Source organism: Crocuta crocuta, unplaced genomic scaffold (assembly GCF_008692635.1).
Source record: "Crocuta crocuta isolate KB4526 unplaced genomic scaffold, BGI_CrCroc_1.0 scaffold737, whole genome shotgun sequence".
In the NCBI taxonomy this organism is placed as follows: domain Eukaryota; kingdom Metazoa; phylum Chordata; class Mammalia; order Carnivora; family Hyaenidae; genus Crocuta; species Crocuta crocuta.
Window position 1 is genome coordinate 629,144 of NW_027527804.1, and position 19,516 is coordinate 648,659.

Below are 19,516 nucleotides of genomic sequence, written 5' to 3' on the forward strand. Positions count from 1 at the left end.
GCGGTGGATGCAGAGCCCTTCGGGTCATCCATTAGCAACGGGAGCAGCCTTCCCTACCGCCCCCCTGGCAGACACTTAAACCTCCTTGCCAGGCAGCTCAGACACCCCAGATGTGCACTCTAGATGCCCGGCAAATGCTGACCAGGAGAGGGGTGGGTACAGGCAGTAACAGGGAGTCCTTGACTTTGGATGAGGCCGGCCTTGCCTGTTGCCAAGGTCAGCAAACCACACATCCTTTGAATAAGCCATTGCGTTTGTCAGACTGACGTACATAGCTCCGTCTCTCCACTGGCCTTGGCAAAACAGGACAAGGGGGAAATTCACTGGGGGGATCACGCTGTAACCACCCAAGCCACTCCCTACCCCTCCAAGGTGTAGGGGACATATTCCAGGGGCAGGCGGGGCTATGGCCGTGCAAACACCAACCCCGTGTGCCCCCAGGGAATGGGGGGGGCAACCCTGGTGGGGACGGAACAGCTCCCAAGGATACAGAAAAGTAGCTGGACGCCTTGCCCACCCTCCACCCAGGGGTCCAGGGAAGGCTCAGCGGGGAGGCCCCCGGGGCTGGAGCTCGAGGCGCCTGGGCAAATGAAGGTGCACAGCTCCACACGGGAGCATCCATGGATGGAGGCGATGGGTGACAGCTTATATGGCAAGGTTTCTCCTTGGGGTGACAGTGGTGCCTCCTGCCATTTTGCAGCACTCTTGGGTGAGACTGGTGTTCACTGAGGACCTTCTATGGAACAGGTCTTGTGCCACGGGCTGGAGAATGAATCACACCCCACCTCCAGCTCTCCAGGAACTCAGCCTATAGAGGCACAGAGAGCCAGAATGCATTACCTAGTAAGGGGGTGCATGGCGCCCCTCAGTGAGCACCAGGTGCTTGCAGGAGCCAAGCTGAGGTACCTAACTCTGACTGTGGCTCAGGGAAGACTGGCCCAGGAGTTGACACTAGAGCTCTCAGGCCTTTTGGCGAGAAGGGAGACCGGGGAGCTGAGAAACCCGCACAAAGAAAAAAGGCAGAGAAGAAAGGCAAAGAAGCAGTAAATGGCACTGTGTGAAAAGTGGATTGGAGCAAAGGGTCTCTCTCCCTGTGTATGGTTCTCAGGGGAGGGGGGAGGCCTGGGGGTGAGGAGATGAAGCAGAAAATGTTTGTGGGGCCTGGGGAAGCGATGGGATCAGATCTACATTTGCTGTCTGGCACGGGGCACAGACCGAAACAAAGGCGGCAGGCAGAAGCNTTTTTTTTTAATTTTTTATGTTTGTTTATGTATTTTTGAGAGAGAGACAGAGAGAGGGAGTGGAGCAGGGGCAGAGAGACAGTGGGGAAATCCCAAGCAGGCTCTGCACTGTCAGCACGGAGCCCAATGTGGGGCTCAAACTCACAAACCATGAGATCATGACCTGAGCCAAAACCAAGAGTTGGACACTTAACTGACAGAGCCACCCAGGTGTTCCAACAGCTCTTTCTGAAAAGGGAGCCACACAGAAAGTCCACACAACCAATTTTCCTCACCCCCCTCCAGCAGCCACTGTCTGTCCTTCCCCCTGGCTCTCGCCTTCCCTGGGGTCCCATCTCCNGAAAAGAGGGGTCTGGCTTCTCTGCTTTTCATAATCATGGGGCTCACCTGCCTCTTGTGTGCGCACACGCTTTCCACATCACTGCCTGGCTCTCTACCCACTCCTCTCAGGGCGGGGGGTTGGGGGTGGGCCCTGAGCAGGGGTCTGCCCTGTTAATCCCAGCACCGTAGACAGGCAGCAGCGTCCGGGGGCAGCGCAAAGCACATGGGCTTTAGAGTCTAACAAAACTGCCTCTGCATGCCAGCATCTCCTTTGCCGCAGAGCCTGCTTTCTCAGTTTCTGCCTGTCCGACAGGGAGGGCCTTACCAGTCAGCTCAGTGTGCCTCTATGGGGATTACAGGAGGTGACACGTGTGAGCATGCGTGTGGACCAGCTGAGCACCATGCCAGGCACACAGATGTAGCTATTGTTCTGCAGATGGAGAGCCTGACCCAAGCTAGTGGTTCTGTGGCCCGGGACTGCAGACCCCTGCCTCATTTATAGCCTGGGTGCCCAACTACCAGCCATCGAGGCGATCCACCTGCACCACGGGAGGGTTACGTTGGCTAGCGGTGTCCCTTCAAGAAGCAGCAAAACACCATGGAGGGCCTCTGTCCGGTATAAAGGCAGGCTGGGCTGTTCACGCTTACGAAAGGCTGCTCAGTGAGTGGCTTTGGAAAGGCAGGTGCGACTGTTCCCAAAGGGGCAGGGCCGATCGTGTTCACCCCCCACCCCATGGGACAGTCTGCCTGTTCTGGACAGTTGTGGCACGAAGCCAGCTCTTGGGGAATTCGGGATGGGTGGCCCTGAACATGTCTAGTTTCTAAGTTACCTCCTCTAAGAGCGGTCACGCTGCATGGCCCAGCACACCATGGGGTTCCAGGTACCCGGCAGATGTCTCCAGAAGACAGTGCCTTGCTAAAAGCAAGCAGGCCTGTTGCATCCGGGGCAGCCCCAGTGGAAGCAGGCAGTGCATGGGAATTCACAGCCAGCCACAGGGCTCCCAGGGCAAAGCTGTGCACAGTGCCAGCTGCCCCTTGGTGGTCCCTCCATGGTGTGGAGGACAAGTAGCCGTTTTTTTGTCTACTTTTCGAAGCAGACAGGCTTCTAAGAAGGTTCTGGGAAAGGAAGGCCAGGACTCCTGGGTTCTCATAAATCTTTTAATAAGAGTAACTGAAGAAAACATTGTAACAGTAAAGTCCCATGGTGAAGGTTCCTTTTCGTTCAGGGATCTTCAACAATAGCAACAGCTAAGACTAAAAGTTCAGAATGCTAAGTACACAAATGAATGACCGCTTATTTCCAAAGGTGACTGCAGAAACCATTTCGGCACAATCAAAAGGGTTTACAAAACCGAGGAAAACACATGACAAGATGCCCCAGGGAGGTGAGCAAACTGGTGGGGGCACAGGGCCACCCAAGAACCAGCTTGGCAAGGACACTCCCCCCTGCCGCTGTCTAGGGGGCTCACGAAGACTGGTTCTAAAAGGAGCCGCTGGCGGAGTGGGGGATGGGATGCGACAGGGAGGGGTCTGCCCAGTGCACAGCAAATGGGGAAGGATGGGGGCAGGGGCGGGGACAGGCATTTGCTGATTTCCTGGCAAAAATGAGACTCTTATTCTCTCCACCACAACACCACCAAGATAAATGAAGAATTCTTTACAATAGGATACAAAACGCACACCAAAGGAAAGCCAGTTTCCGAAACGACAGCGTTGCTTGAAACGCCTTTGTTTTGTTTTTGTTTCGTGCCAGGAGTAGCAAACCAGTGTACAAAAATGTCACAGACGAGAGCAGCAACAAGCCACTAGGTTTTCCTAAGCACAGTATCGGCTCACTCTATATACAGAAGAAGGCGGCTCACCCCCTCTTGTGGACTCTAAGCCCCTGGGAGAGGGCAGGGCAGGGTGTGCAGTGGGAAGACCTGACTGACCGAAACCAGCACCAGCATCCTGTCCTGCGCTGCCATTCCTCCCCCACGTCCCCTCAATCTCCCAGGCAGGACAGATGACTCTGGATCAATGCCTACAAATCCAGGGAAGTCCTTCCGGCAGAGGGAGGGGGGAGATCACGGGCTTTCTGTTACCCCTGAGCTCAGCCCCGGGGCTCCGCTGGGCCCCAGCCCCGGTGCGCAGAGACAGACCAACAACTTTTGCCGGTGGGGAGCTGTGCGCACTTCACGCAACACGAGCACAAATGGCAAACCCCCGACAGAGGCTGCAGCAAAAAGGGGTGACCTGGTAGCTAGCCTGGAGGTACCAGACGGCAGTGTAAGCCGACCATCCCACTGAACCCCAGACCACCATGCAAGAAGACAGAGGAATGCATCCCCAGGCCTCCGGGAAGAAGATGGGTCAGACCATCTTCGGCTTCGGCGTACAGAACCAAACTCCGGAAGAGGGAGGGGGCTGCAAGCAGCCGTGACCATCTCCGCTATTCTGAGCTGATGCCACAAAGTTGGCCACCTAAGCAGACTGCTCTCACTGGCCCAGATCCTTGGCCAAGGCTACCTGGGGGCTGGGAAAGCCCTCCTTTCCCTTCCCGACGGCTGTTTGAGAAGAAACTGTCCACTTCTACGAACATTCTCGGATACACACACACACGCACAGTAAGCTCCCACACGCTGGCAAACGGTATATGGAAACTTGGCCAAGGTGGCTGGGGAACCTCCTTGGCACCTGCCAGGAAAGCCCTAGGCAGCAGCTGGGGAAGCCCAGGCCCACTGGCACGGGGGCCACCTTTCAAGGCAGGCTGCCATAGGGGTGCCCAGGTCACCTCTCACCAGGGGCTGGGCCCAAACTAAGAGTGAGCTATAGACCACATCAGGTACCTGCCATACCCCAACACCTCCAACACAAGCCACGATGCCCCGCACAGCCTATGGACAGGGCTCACTCTCCGTTCTTTCTGCCTACGTTTTTCTGAGCTGACCTGGCCCCCAGATGCCCTGCATCTACCCTCCACCCACCCCCTTCCCCTGACACATGTGGCTGCCTCCAGGATGTCACCGTCTTCTTTCCTTCCCAGCAGCAGAATATCAGCCAGATGGGGCACTGAGCTGTAGCCAGGGCAAAGGTGTGCCAATTCAGGGAAGCCTGGGCTGACGGGCAACCTGAGCCATGCCACAGGGACAGAGAGGAAGAGAGGGTGTGTAGAGTCACTGTGCCACTGTGGCATTTCAAAGTGGAGTGTCTACCACACCCAGGCTGCGGGCCCCCAGCTGCAGCACAAACCATCTGCCTGCAGAAATTCCATGTTCTGATAGGGGACAGTACATGCCTCCAGGGGCTCTTCCCGTGCCCTCCTTCCAACCTTTCCTTTTGTGATGAGCCAAGGGGCACCGAGGCCTCGCACATTTCCCCATCAGCCATCCCTACATGCAGTGGTTTGATGGTGGGTAGGGTGAGTCTAGCTGCTCCAGAGGGGCCCCGTTCTGGAGGACAACCCCAGGATGAGAGTCACTAAGAAAAACTTGGCCGGGCCCTCAAAGATGGCAGAAAATGAAGGTTGTACGTCATGAGAAGCTCAAAGGGAAAGAGAGTACTAGGTGTGCTCTCTACAGCTCCCCCACACCATGAGCACTGATGGCCTCAAGGCCGCAAGGCCTCTGGAGAAAGGCAGTCCCTCCCAGGGGTGGCTTCCCAGGCCTCACCATGCTCAGTGACTCTCCTGCACCCTGCTGCCTTCTGTACGTCTGATTGCTAACATCAACCACTGAGACACTGACGCTCAATCTAGGTCTAATATGTAACACCCGAAATACGGGACTCCAGCACAAAGCCCCTGAGTTGCCTACAGTGGGAGAGGGGAGCAGGGGCCATCAGAAGGAGTCACCGAACCAGCTTTTCTGTTCTGAAGCAAACTTGTTCTTGGTTGGAGCCCACAAGGAGTCAGCAAATGCCCAGCCACTGGCTCCCTCCTTCAAGTCCATGTGTGACTGAGTTCGAGTCTTTCAAGAGAAGGTGTTCCTTCTGAAGCATTTGAACCTGCACCCGTGGAGATCTGATATCTTGGTACCTCCTTTTCAACCTAGACACGGACTTTGAGGGTGGGCCGCATGGGGACTGGGGGGAGTGTGTGATGTCCGCCTGAAGCTGAACAATTCAGCAGTGAATCTGGTCTGGCCTAGGAAAACAACACTGGCAGGATCTGGATCTTTCCAAACCCTGGATGCTGACACAGCCTGTAAAAATCACAAAATGGATCAACAGGGGCCCCTGCAGAGACAGGCCCCAAAGAANAATCACAAAATGGATCAACAGGGGCCCCTGCAGACACAGACCCCAATGCAAGGACTCTCTGAACTCCAACATCCAAAAACAAAGGAGCAAACAAATTAAAAGCAGCAAAAAGCAAAAGCAAAAACAAAAACAAAAAACAAAAAACAAAACAAAACCCCCACCAACTCTAGCTCACCCTTCCCTGAAGCTGCCTTTTAAAAAGAGAGAGAGAGAGAGAGAGAGAGAGAGAGAGAGAGAAACATGTAAGGGGCACTCAAGATTAAAATGGCATCTGTTATCAACATTCAACTAAAATGGAGCATATGATTCAAATCACAGTTTTCTCAAGTTACCACTTCCATTAATTAATTTCTATGATGACTTCTCACTGGGATATGGGTCACTTCTCAGCTCTCTCAGGCAAGATTGACCCAGGGTCCTGCCTAGTAGGAGCTGTGGACCCTTTAAACACTTACTCTCTTTGGATTCTGCCACTGCAACAGCTCTCCACCCTCAATAGAATCTAGCCTTAGGGCTGAGTAGTGCCCCCACCTCCCACCACAGGGAAGCAGCTTGGAGGGAGTGGCTAGTTGGCTGCTCGCTTTGAGTCATGGGACACCAATGGGAAGACTCTGGCAGGTTCTATTTTGGCCATGAGTGGGGAAATCCCTCGGCTCTCGGCATGCCACTGGTATAGAAACAAGGCCTCAGTCCCATCATGGTGGGGGCTGTGCTGGAGACAAGAGGGGACCCCGGCGTAAGCCTGGAGGTCCCTGGCAGTGGAGAAATGAAACCTAACTCAATCTCATCACCTCAAGGCCAACAAAAGAACTACTGCTTGTTGGTCCCCATCCCCCTCAACCAGCTGTCATGAAAGCACCAACAAGCAGAGTGAAAGCCACTGACTACCATCACCCACGTAAGGCCACTAGGAGCAGGGAGAAGGAGTCAAAGAGGAGGGGAAAGGATCCCACCCTCAGCATGATGCCTCAGGCCCCAGGAGATGTCCTGGGTGGAAGAGCTGGGGAGGGAACAGTGTGGAAGAAAGGGACAGAGAGGAGGGAAAGAGAAATACACCAGACATCCTACTGCCCTCTCCCCATGATTTCATCAAGAACTGGGTGTTCTCCAAGTCAAGTCAGGACTTGCTGCCTTGGGGAGANTTGGCTGGAAGCCGGAGCAAATCCAGCAGATATTTACACAAGGGCCCAGCCATGTATGAGAACAGGATGACCAGCTTCCCGTGGGTCATGGTCATGAGAGTCTGGTGTCCCGAGGCCCAGATGCGATACCAGGGGCCGTAGAATGGGTCTGAGATGGCCGGACACAGCATGTTGTTCAAATTCACTTCGGTGACCTGCAGGGACAAGGGAGGTAGAGTGAGCGTTCACCATCCTGAGGCTTTCTCTGGCTTCCGCCAGTTCAGCCATCTCTACCTAATGGGGAACTAGACAAGGAGGGATTGACAAATCCCCACCTGTTCATAGCGGGATTTCTCTGCCCTAGGGTTTTGGAGTGGGTCAAGGATAGAGCCTTCGGGAGGTGATGGGGGAGGCCATCCAATGCAAAAGCTGTTTGGTTTTGCTCAGTCATGCCTTCTGGTTGGGTCCAGAGCCTGCTGTCATTCCTAAGCAACTACTATGTGCCTAGTCCCCAGAGAGGTGTCAGGGGATGACTGAACAGTCAACGGCATGGTCTCTGCCTCTGCTTAACTGGCAGCCAACCGCGTTGGCATGGGCAACCGCATCTGACCTCAAAGAAGACGGTGTGCGCCAGGTGTTCCCCACCATGAGATGTGAGGAGTGCACAGCATGGGGACTGAGTCCTCAGAGAAGATGTCATGAGGTAGGTGGCACCCTGAATGGACTCATGAAGGATGGATAGGGGTCATGGCAGGGAATGGAGTGCGCATTGCCTTCCTTGGAGGAGGTGTGGCCTGAGTCAGGCCTGGAGGTGGGACTGAACATGGTTATGTGTGGTGACATGAGGACACTGACCCCTCTGGAATCAAGCAGTCCCAGTGGAGAGCGCTCAGAGTAAGGTGTGAACGTCATACTGCTTTCTTCCTAGGGCGCAGGACACCATTGGCAAAGAGCTCAAACTGTCCCCCAGGCAAACCAGAGGAAAGCAATACCCCAGGGTGGGGAAGGGAAAGTGATGGCTTCTACAGAGGCGTGGGTAACATCAGTCCCGTGCCGTAGTCCTGCAGGTTCCGCGAGGCTCCACACGGCTAATACTCAAAATGCCGCTCATGCACAAAACCAGACCTGCCACTCCGGCCCCAAGGATGGCCACAACACCTGCCTTCCAAAGCCCTTCAAGCCCATTCATGTCAGACACAAGTCCTCAGCACCTCTCGGGGAGGCTGGGGGTTCTGTACCATGTCACAAAGGGGTAGAGAGCTCTCTGCCCTCGAGGGGGAGGTGACTCACCCAGAACGGTGACAGAGCCAGGACTTGAACTTGTGTCTCCTGACCCCCAGCCCCGAGCTCATCCTCCTCACTCTGCCACCAACAGACACCCATGCACTCAGCAATTCTGGGCTCTGGATAACTCAACTACTGAGTCCAGCCATCATCCACGCTCTAGGCAGGTCTGAACACCCCAGAATGCCACGGGAGTCCCCCAACACTGCACTTGCACCGGCCACACAGCCCAGGGCCTGGGAGTAGACCCAGAATAGACCCAACGTCAAAAGCCTCCTCCAGGCCCTGGGGCCTGGGCTTAAGGTCCTGCCTCCCTCACCTCCCCACCATGGGGTCCACAGCAAATCACTTTCCAGATGCAGCTCACTGTTTCCAACCTGGGTGGTCATCAGTGAAGGGCATGTTTGCCTCCCCAGGGATGAAAGAAACAATCAATACTGAAGGCTTCAGAAAACTCTCTGGAGAGGCCCAGGCTGTGGCTCATAAATCAGCAACCCAGACACAACAACGTGACATCCTGGCCCTTGGCATCTTGAATTTTCAAAACAAAACGATACACCAGCACCAACCAGGATTATCAAGATTTATGGAGAACTCCAAACGGAGGGGATAGAAGGGGGACAGAACCGAACTTACCAGGCCCAGGATCTGCAACACGCTGAAGTGGTAAAAGAACATGAGGCCAGTTGAGAGAAGGGCCCACCGGAAACTGCTGAGGGGCTCTGGGGTGTAAGCACCTGGAGGAAAAAGGGGGACATGATGAGACGGCAAGCTTGGGAACCCGCTTCTCCTCTGCCCCTCGAGGGTGCAGGTGCTGAGGCCACAGCCGTTGCCAGCTGACGCCCTCCTCTCACTCCTCAGTGATGTCTACTTCAAAGCCAGTGCCACTGATTAGCTGGCTAGTCATGCCATCCCCTCTGTTCTGCCACATACTGCCAGGGCCATTAAGAAGGGAGGATTTGATGATGATGATGATGATGACGACGACGACAACGACGATGACGTCATGACGACGACAACAATGATGACAATGACGACGACGATGAAAGGAATGCATGCTCATTAAAGGAAATTCAGAAAACACTAGAAAGTAGAAACAAGGTGGAGAAAACAAAGAAAAATACCCCCACCATTCTACTACCCAAAAGCAACCCTGCACACTTGTGTGTGTGTGCGCGCACGCGTGTGCACACACACTCAATGAGTCTGCTTGGTTTTCTCAATGCCTCAGGAGTTGCTTTTTTTTTTTTCTTCTTAATTGCTAACTGGAATCTAACTGTATATATATTCACATGTCCTTCCCTTTCATGTTTACTTTGCATCTTTCCCTCATGTTTCTAAAGAGGGATGCCATTGAGGAAGTATGGTTAGGGTGGTTGAGAAGGTGAACTAACTGTCATGATGGGCAGATTTGGGGTCAAATCTAGATTCTACCACTTACTGGCTGCGTGGCCCTGGAAAAGTTGTTGAAACTCCCCTAAATCTCAGGATACCAGTCATACCTCCCTCTCAGAACTGTTGCAAGGAATAAAGGAAATGATATTACGAGTGAGGGCTCGTAATACAGGATTGTGTATGATGTGAGTGTTCGATTGGTGTTAGATGCTGTCATTAGCACATCATCGTTATTCTTCAAATAACCACAGAACGTGCCATATCAAATGGCGATGCCATTTTCCCAAATCATTACACAACTCCTTCCCCCGGGAACAGCGAGAATGATGTATTTTCCATCCAGCCATCACAGTAGGAACTACCATCCCAAGTAGGCTTGGATGCACTCCAGAGCTTGCAGAGCAGGGGTATGAATTATAGGATATTGTGGGGTGTCACTATGAATGGGGGCTTGGGGGGGGGGCTCCAGAATGAAAGGAAGCTGGAACCCTCTACCCCAAACAAATAGACAGCAATATTACATCCCATAGTGGTATTTTCCCAAGTCAGTCTTTCACTGATTCATCCATTCATTTACCAGCTATTAGGTACCTATTACATTCCAAGATCTGTCCCAATCTTTGGGGACAAAAAGATAAGACAGGTTCCCTACAATCCAGGCTCACAGTCAGGCAGGGGAGGCAGACACACAAATCAATAATTAGAACCCAATACAATGGGTGTGATGCTTGTGGTCTGTGCTACATAATATAGGAGAACAGAACCCAGCTTGAGGTGGGGCTGGGGGGGGGGCAGGGAGAAGACGTAGGAACAAGGACCACTTCTTGGTAGAGGGGACACAGAGCAGTCCTGAAGGATGTAACCAGGGCCCAAGGCATTCCAGAGCCAGCAGCTTGCACAATGACACATGTGAGCTCCCGGAAGCGAGGCAATTCAGAGAACTATGGGTAAGAGTTAGGGCTACAGTGGCCAGTGTGAAGGGGTGGTGAGCAGGAGTAAGACCCAGACATTGGCAGAGGGCTGGTCTGCTCCAAGACCTTGGGAGCCACACGGAGGGGCTCTGGGCTTCATCCCATACTTGCAGGGTCATGAGCCCAGGTACCACAAGGCTTAGGTAGGAAACTGGGAGGAGAGTGACCAGAGACTAAGAGACATTAAGGATGCTGGAGACTGGCCAACTGGAAAGCCCATGCCCCTTCTAAAGATGGCAACCACCACTCAGCTCCATCCAATCATTGCCCTGTGGGGACGTGGTTCCCAGAGTTGCCAGTTTTGTTTTGTTTTGTTTTCAGTTTTGCAAGAGAAGCCAGAAATCTGAACTTTTGTGTGGAATTTCCTGATTTTTAAATGTTGGCAAATAATTCAAAATGTTTTCAGAATGCTCAATGGACCAAACAAAACACATCTTTTTGGATAGATTTCAGCCCGTGGATGGTCAGCTTTGTGCTCTGCCGCAGAGCCCCAGAAAACAGCAGGAAAGTGATGTGACCAGACATGTGCTCGAGAAAGGTCATGCTGGCTAGCAAAGGGGAAGGAAGGGAGCAGAGGACATCAAGGCAGGGAGACTGATAAGGAGGCTACTGCAGGAACCCAAAGAGCGAAGGGGATGGATGGCCCTCAAAGGTAATAGCAGTAGGAATGGAGAAAAGTAGAAGAAGGACTCACCAGGATATGGTAGAAGGCTGGATGCTGGGGAAGAAGGGTCAGGACAAATCTAGAAAGACTTCTAGCTTGGGCCTCCTTGGGCTGATGGAGCCATTTGTTGTGATGGAGAAGAGAGGAAAAGGCAGAATGGGGCAGAAAGTAGGATGACGATGAGGCCAATGTTGAACATGTCGAAATTGAGGTGTCTGCAGAACATCCAAGTGGAGATGTCTCCCAGGCAGCTGAGGGCAGCCTGGGAAACGGCACGGTGGCAGAGAGTATGGGCACTCGAGCCCGAAGACACAGGTTTTCAAGTCCTGGCTCTTGTCACTTATCAATGTCAAGGCCTTGGACAAATAAGCCTCAGTATCTCTTGAATTCAGTTTCACTCCTCTATAAAATGGGGTGCCACTACCTACTTCTCAATGTTGTTGGGTAGATGAGATCACATAATTTTATGTTTATTTTTGAGAGAGAGAGAGAGAGAGAGAAGCAGATGGGGGAGGGGCAAAGAGAAAGGGAGAGAGAGGATNTGAGATGACATAATTTAATGTTTATTTTTGAGAGAGAGAGAGAGAGAGAGAAGCAGATGGGGGAGGGGCAAAGAGAAAGGGAGAGAGAGGATCCAAAGCAGGTTCTGCACTGACAGCAGAGAGCCTGATGCGGGGATCCAACTCACGAACCATGAGAACACGACCTGAGCCAAAGTCGGACACTCAACTGACTGAGCCACCCAGGCGCCCCAGAGATGACATAATTTAAGTCATGTCGTAGTGTAGTATCTGGAATTTAACAAATGTTGGCTATTTTAATTATTATAATGAATCACAAACTCAGTGAAGAGGGTCAGGATGAACATCCAGATATAGGAATTATCAGCACACAAACGCAAGCAGAGTCATAGGGGCACGTGTAGAGGGAGAAAGGAAGGCCAGAGGCAGAATACCAAGGAACATCATGGGGGTGGAAGGCGGAGGGTGGAGGGGAGAAGGAACAAGATGGGGTGACTGAAGCCAGGCAGGTCTTCTGGGGATAGCAAGCTCAGGCTTGCTATCAGAACAAGAGCCAGGCTCACAGCACATTGGAGTCAGAAGGCCCTTCAAGCACATCAAACTCATTCCTCCATTTTAGAGATGGAGACACTGAGGCTGGGAGATGGGAGGTGCCACCGTCAAAGTCAGAACAGAGCACTGGGTTTTCAGATACCGCTGGGCTGCTCGCTGCTCCGCGTCCCTGTTGCCACTTGTCCACACCTCCACACCCGACTTGTACCATCTCTTTCCTGGTCTGTCTACCCAGACAGTCTAGACCAGAGTGCCTCGGGGGAGGGGACCTTGTCAGATTCGATGCATCTGGCACCACACTTGGCTTGTGAAAAGACACTGAGCTATGTACTTACTGTGTGCTGAATGAATGGGAAATGGGCACCGTGTTGGCCCCTGGCTGCTGGGGACATAAGGGGAAGAGGGGACCGGGAGGAGCAGCAGGAACATAGGCTCATGCTCAGGCCCCTCAAGCCCTGAGCCATTTTCTCCAGGTGTTCCTTCCCTCCAGCCTCTTCTTGGCTCCCCCTAAGCGGCATCTGTGCGGTAGTGACAGGTCACATGGGCCAGGTGCAGGAAAGGGACGAGAGGGGGTAGCCAAGAGGTCCTCAGCCTGGAGGTAGCTTAGCCGCAGACCTGGGGAAAGCAGGGAGGTGGCACCCCCTCTCCTCACTGTGCACCTCCCCTGCCCTGCAGTCCCTGACCTGTGATATGGGGGAAAGGGACACACTCAGACACTGCTAAGGGTCCATGCTCTCAATGCCTGTTGCCCAAATCCCCACTTTACTACGGTTCACTCTGTGTTGCCCCATCCGCCCCACCCTAGACCATCAGTTCTATGGATGAGGAGCCGTTTCTGAATCCTCCCTTCCCTTTCAGCACCTGGTGCAAATCAGGCACTCAAAAAATGATCAGCGTGTGAGAGAACAAGCATCACAGGCCTTCCAGAGAATCATCAAACCATAGAGAACCCTTTGGCTTGGCAATACTACTTTGAGGACAGCCACAGAATGGCGAAAGAACCCCACAGGCTGCTCTTATTTGCACAAAGATTTTTACAGCTGTACCACCTATAACATGGAGGACCTGGAAAGAAACCAAATAGGGAGATAACCTCTGGCACCGCATTACCATCAACCGCCATTCAAATGACAACCAAACTATGAGCCTGTGTGGAAAAGTCCCTGGCTGGAAATGGCAAGTGTAAAAGGCAGAACACCAAGCAATACGCCAATGATGGAAAATAGAGCTTAATGGTTTAAAACAAAGGGTTTGGTGTCAGACAACCTTGGGATTGAACCTTGCCTCTGCTACTGCCTGTTGGTGGTGGGAGAGACCTTGAGGAAATAGTGCTGCCCCTCTCAGAGCCTTTCTTGTATGAAGATTGGAGGTAACATCCACCTCTCATGGCTGCTGAGTAGAATAGGAGATACAGAAAAGTAAATAGAGCAGCTAGCTGGCACACAGCAGGCGGCTTCTATTTTTAGCATGGCAAAACCACAGCCATCCAAAATCTCCTAAAAGCCTGGAAGAAGACAGGGAATCTTACAAAGACATGATCTTCTCTGTGAAGGGGGAGATTTTTTTTTAAAGTTTTATTTCTTTCTGAGAGAGAGAGAGGCAGCGTGAGCAGGGGAAGGGTCAGAGAGAGAGGGAGACAAAGAATCTGAGTTAGGCTCCAGGCTCTGAGCTAGCTGTCAACACAGAGCCTGATGTGGGGCTTGAACCCACGAACCGTGAGANTCTGAAAACTGAAAAAAAAAAAAAGGCAAGCACCCAGAGAATAAATGATCCACTCTGCATAGATATATGCAAATTGTATGCAAACGCACATTTCCTTTTTTCCATATACCTGAATGTGGCCCTTGGGATAAACCAAGTGAAAAACAGTTTTCTTCCAAAGGCAAATAGAAAGTTAAGCACTTTCAGAAAAATTAAACACATAAAACTTTTTTTTCTACTTTAAGAAAGAAATGTGACATTTTCTGCTAGTGTCTTGTCTCCCAGGAGGATAGAAGCGTTTCATCTCAAAAGGTAAGGGGAACCAAGATAATAGCTCTTTCTGAAATCGATTTGTGCCAGAAGGAAGCGTCACACGTGCTGGGAAAGAAGTCAACTGCACCAGCAGCAGCAGTAGCAAAGACAGATCCCCAGAGGCGTCCCAGAGGCCCTTTCTCCTATCCTATAAGCCCACCCAGGAAGGACTTCCACCAAGGAGATGAGGCTGGGCAGGGTGGCACCCCCATTCTCCAGTCTTTGTCCTGCTTCCCTTCAGCTCGTATTCACTTCTGCGTGCTACCCATTCACCCAACATGGACTGAGTGAGCACCGGGCACCAGACTCCATGCTAGGCAGTGGGGATAACGAGGCAAGGATGGTCCCTGCCCTCGAGAACTGCCTGGCGGCTTAAGAGTGAACAACGGGGTAGTGTGATAACTGAAAACACAGTGAGTAATGGGGACACAGAGGAAGGGTTGCTGGAGGTGACAGCTGAGGTGGGCTTTGAAGAAGAGCAAGGATGAGCTGGGGTCAGAGCCTACAGGAGGGAAAGGGTATCCGGGGCGGTGAGTACAGTCTGAAAGATGTGTGGAGGCATGACACGGCACGCTGGTCGCATGTGTTCTCCAGGAGGTCTGTGTCAGTGCAGCATAAAGTGGGAAGGGAAATGTGTCAAGAGATGTAGCCAGAGAGACAGGCAAGTGGGGTCAGGTCATGAAGAACCTCATTTGCGCACAGCCTGGAACTGGGCCTTTATCTGGTGCACAATGAGATGCCATTGAGAGGTTTTAAACAGGGGCATGCACGGTCAGATTGATCTGTCAGCGAATCAGCCTGCTCTGGCTGTGTGGATGGTGGGCTGGAGAGGGGCGAGACTGAAGACAGGTCTGGATGCCACTGCAGAGATACGGACAACCTGGCTACCAACTGGACGGGAGGGAGGCGAGTAGGGCGGCTCCCAAGTCTATGACTTCAAGTAACTGAATTGATTTAAGGGAGAGAGGAGTTCAGTTTGGAGCACACTGATAACGAATGCCTATGGGGTATCCATGTGCAGAACTCAGGAGAGAAACGACCTGGAGACAGAGCTTGAGATGTAGAGAGCAACGAGGAAGAAGTTCACAGGATGAGATTCAAGCACCAAGGACAAAGCCTGGGAAACAGTAATAGTTGCCAGAACAAAGAGAATCCCCAAGACAGGACTGAAGAGGAGATGAGCCCCAAGAGCTACATGTGACAATTTACACGTAAAGGATTTAAAATGAAATAAAATTAGAAAATTCATTCCTCGGTCACACCAGCCACATTTCAAAGTGCTCAGTAACTACAGGTGGCTAGTGGCTACCACACTGGGCAGTATAGAGGTAGAACATTCCCACCATCACAGAAAATTCCACCGGGGGAGGGCGCACCTGGGTAGCTCAGTTGGTTAAGTGTCCAACTTCAGCTCAGGTCATGATCTCATGGTTCCTGAGTTCAAGCCCCGCATTGGGTTCTCTGCTGTCAGCACAGAGCCCCCTTTGGATGCTCTGTCCCCCAACCCCTGCCCCTCAAGGGGGCTCACTCTCTCTCTCAGAAAATAAATTAAAAAACAAAAACAAAAACAAAAAACACTGTGAGCACACTTCTCTATAGAGAGAAAGACAAAGACAAATACTGCCACAGGGTTTGGCCACATGCTGGTCACTGGTAATCTTGACTACAGCAATTTCAAGAAAGTAGTGATACAGGACGTAGGTGGTAAAAGATGAAGGAAAGTTTTTCAGGTATACAAGGCAAGGAAAGGAATTTCAGGCAAAGAGAACAGGATATGCAAACTCACAGAGAAATTACCACATTCCCAATACTTTAATCACTTCTCTGAAATGTCCCCTTTATCCTTTTCCTCTTACCCATCCTGCCTCTCCCCACGAGGAGCCTAATTCACCTCTAGCCTTCAAAGTAGTCACTGGTTTTTCTCCCGGTACATAGTAGAGTAGGTAACTTCTTCTGTTGCACTGCTGTTTCCAGACCATGGAGCCTTCTTCTTCCCTGAAGCACTACAACTGCCACCCCGTGCCACCCACTAGTCTTCCCTTTTAGGGTTGTCTACACACACATGGGTCATGGCCCTCAACATCCCTTGAGGATGTTAAACCACTCCCCTGAAAACCGCTCCTGTCATATTTCTTGATAATTTCAACAAATGCCTGAATGAACCTTCCAGCATCCCAGCCTCTGTTCCTTGGCCCCCTCTCCTCAGTGACCCTGTCCTCTACAGCACCTCAGCCACTCACTCACATGGCTGTTCTGAAACCTCAGAACTTTGAATATCTGCAACGCCCCCAGAAGTCAAATATTCCCTCTTCAACGACCGCTTCTGTCTTTCCAGCTTACACTCACTCACCCTCACCCCAACACTTCTTTGACCCTGCCAGAATCTGTGATCCATAGGTCCTACCATCTTTTTTCCCTGCTCCTCACAGCTCCCGCCCTCCCCCCTCCTTAGATTCCATGGCTCATCATTCTAATTATCCCTGGCAGACACCTTTAATTCCACGGCACTTCTCATGATCGTACTCATCTTGGGGGGAAAAAAAAAACATGCAAAACCCAGCCCTGGTTAAATTCCAATCTCCTCCTCATTCCTTGCTTGCACCCACACAGTTGAATGTGTCTGGAGAAAAACAACAGTGCTAACTGTTCTCACTTGAAATTCGTGATCACAGACCTCAAGTGCATCTTTCATGTTGCCAGGCAATCACACTATACTTCCCCAGCCCATTCACCCTCTCGGGCAACAATTTAATATTTTTTCCTCTCTTCTCCACCCTTCAATATGTCTATTCTATCCTCACTCTCAGATGATGACCTTGCCTCCTACTTCATGGAGAGAAAAGGAATCAGGCAGAAACTTTCAGAGCCCTCATGATTGCATCTAACCACCTGTCTGCATCAGTGTTCAGTGTGCTTGGCCCTCACCCGTTACCATGGATGAACTGCCCAGAACCCTCGTCAAGGCCAGCATTCCCATTTGTATCCAGATCGTATCCCCTCTCACCTGCTCGGTAGGACTCTAGCAACTACTTCCTCTTTTTCTTTTTCTTTTTTTTTTTTTTTAAGTTTATTTGTTTATTTTGAGAGAGAGGGAGAGCATGAGTTGGGGAGGGGCAGAGAGAGAGGGAAAGAGAGAACCTTAAGCAGGCTCTGAGCTAACAGCACAGAGCCCAACACAAGACTCAATCCCATGAACCAGGAAGTCACAGCCTGAGCCAAAATCAAGAGTTGGATGCTTAACCAACAGAGTCACCCAGGCGGCCNAAAGTCGGACGCTTAACCGACTAAGCCACCCAGGCGCCCCTCTTCCCCTTTTTCTTAACATCAGCCATTTCTTCTCCTCTGCTGGATTATTCCCATCAGCACATAAACAAAATAAACTATAATAGCTCCCATTCTAATACAAATAAACACCTGGCCTCACTGCCCCTTCAATCCTCTGCTCCTCATTTGAGCAGAACTCCTTGAAAGAATTCTTTAGACTTGCATCATCCAACAGGGTAGCTGCTGTGACTCCTGTGTGACTCCTGAGCCCACAAGAGGTGGCTAGTTTGAGACAAGCTGTTAATGTAAAATACATACCGGATTTCAAAGGATGTAAAATATCCTGGTAATAATTTTATACTGGTTACACTGGAATGATAATATTCTGGTTACTCGGCTAAGTAAGATATATTACAATTAACTGCACCTGTTTCTTTTACCTCTTCTGAATGTGGCTACTAGAACATTGGAAATTATATATGTGGCTCACCTAATTTTATCGACAGTACTTGTTCATACTCCCTGTCCACAATTCCTCTTCCCATTCTCTCTTAACCCACTCTAATCTGGTTTCCACTTCTAGTTCCCCCACCACCGACTCCACCAAAATAGCCCCCCACAGGGTGACAAATACCCTTTTTTTTAAAAAGTAGGCTTCATACCCAGTGCAGAGCCCAACATGGGACTTGAACTCATGACCCTGAGATCAAGACCTGAAGTGAGATCAAGAGTCGGACGCCTCACCGACTAAGCCACTCAGGCACCCCACAAATAATCTTTCATTGCTGAATCCAGTGGTCAATTCTCAGGCTTCATTTTACACACCTGCACACTTTTGTTCTTGAAACATTCTTTACCTGGCTTTTGGGACACCACTCTGTCTTCGTTCCCCTCCTTCTTCACAGTCTGCTCCTTCTCAGTGTCCTTTAGCCATTCTTCCCCCTCTCTCTGACCTCTAAACAATGGAGGGTCAAGGCAACAGAACTTGGAGATTTTCTTTTCTCATTCCCTAGGTGATTTCAACCACTCTCATGGGTTCAATGCCATCCATGTGCTGATGACTCCAGCATTTACAGCTCAGCCTGGACCTTGGCCTTGAACTCCAGGCTCATATATCACACAGCCTACTCACTATCTGCACTTGGATACCTAATGGGCATCTCACTTCCTTACACTTCTGATCTTGGCTCCTACAGGAGATCATTACAGTAACGGCTCCCAGTGAATCATGAGCCTCCTCATATCCACACACTTATGTAATCCTTTCCCACACTAATTTGGCCATGGGGCCCACCTGACTCAGTCATGTAACTTGCTTTGACCAATGGGATATCATCAAAAAAGATGCAATCAGAGGCTTGATTAACACCTGTGCACTGGAGCCTGCCCTCTTGGAATGCTGCCCAGAGACCCCCATGCCATGAAAGGCACTGCAGATAGAGAGGCCCAAGCCATCCCAACTACTCAAGGTGAGCCCAGGCAGGACGAGTAGAAAAATATCTTAGTAGCTTGGGCTGCCATAATAAAATACCATAGGCTGGGTGGCTTATAACAATAGAAATTTATTTTTTCACAGTTCTGAAAGCCATAAAGTCTAGGACCAAGGCACTGGTCAATTGGTGTCTGGTGAGAACCCACTTCCTGGTTCAGAGACAGCCATCTTTTTGCTGTATCCTCACAAGGTAAGAGGGGCTAGGGAGCTCTCTGGCTTCTTACAAAAGCACCAATTCTGTTCAATGAGAAGCTCCACCCTCATGACCTAATTGAACTGTAATTACCTCCAAATATAATCACATTGGGAGTTAGGGTTTCAACATATGAACTTGTGGGGGTGAGGGCACAAACATTCACTTCATAACAAAGAATGAACCAGTCCACCCACACTATTGTGAAAAATACTGGAGCCACTGGGGGGGGGGGGGGGGGGCGG

At 51.2% G+C, this 19,516-nt stretch overlaps 1 protein-coding gene across 1 annotated transcript in view; it reads right to left on the reverse strand.

Moving 5' to 3' along the window:
* Positions 1–6,918: 6,918 nt before the first annotated feature.
* The window catches only part of TMEM164 (transmembrane protein 164), a 183,793-nt gene continuing 171,195 nt past the window's right edge, over positions 6,919–19,516 (reverse strand). Inside the window, exons 5-6 of the mRNA XM_077773599.1 lie at positions 8,843–8,943; positions 6,919–7,137 (exon numbers count right to left, since the gene is read on the reverse strand). Of these exons, the coding sequence (XP_077629725.1) occupies positions 6,919–7,137; positions 8,843–8,943 (320 nt within the window). The remainder of the gene's footprint in view (positions 7,138–8,842; positions 8,944–19,516) is intronic.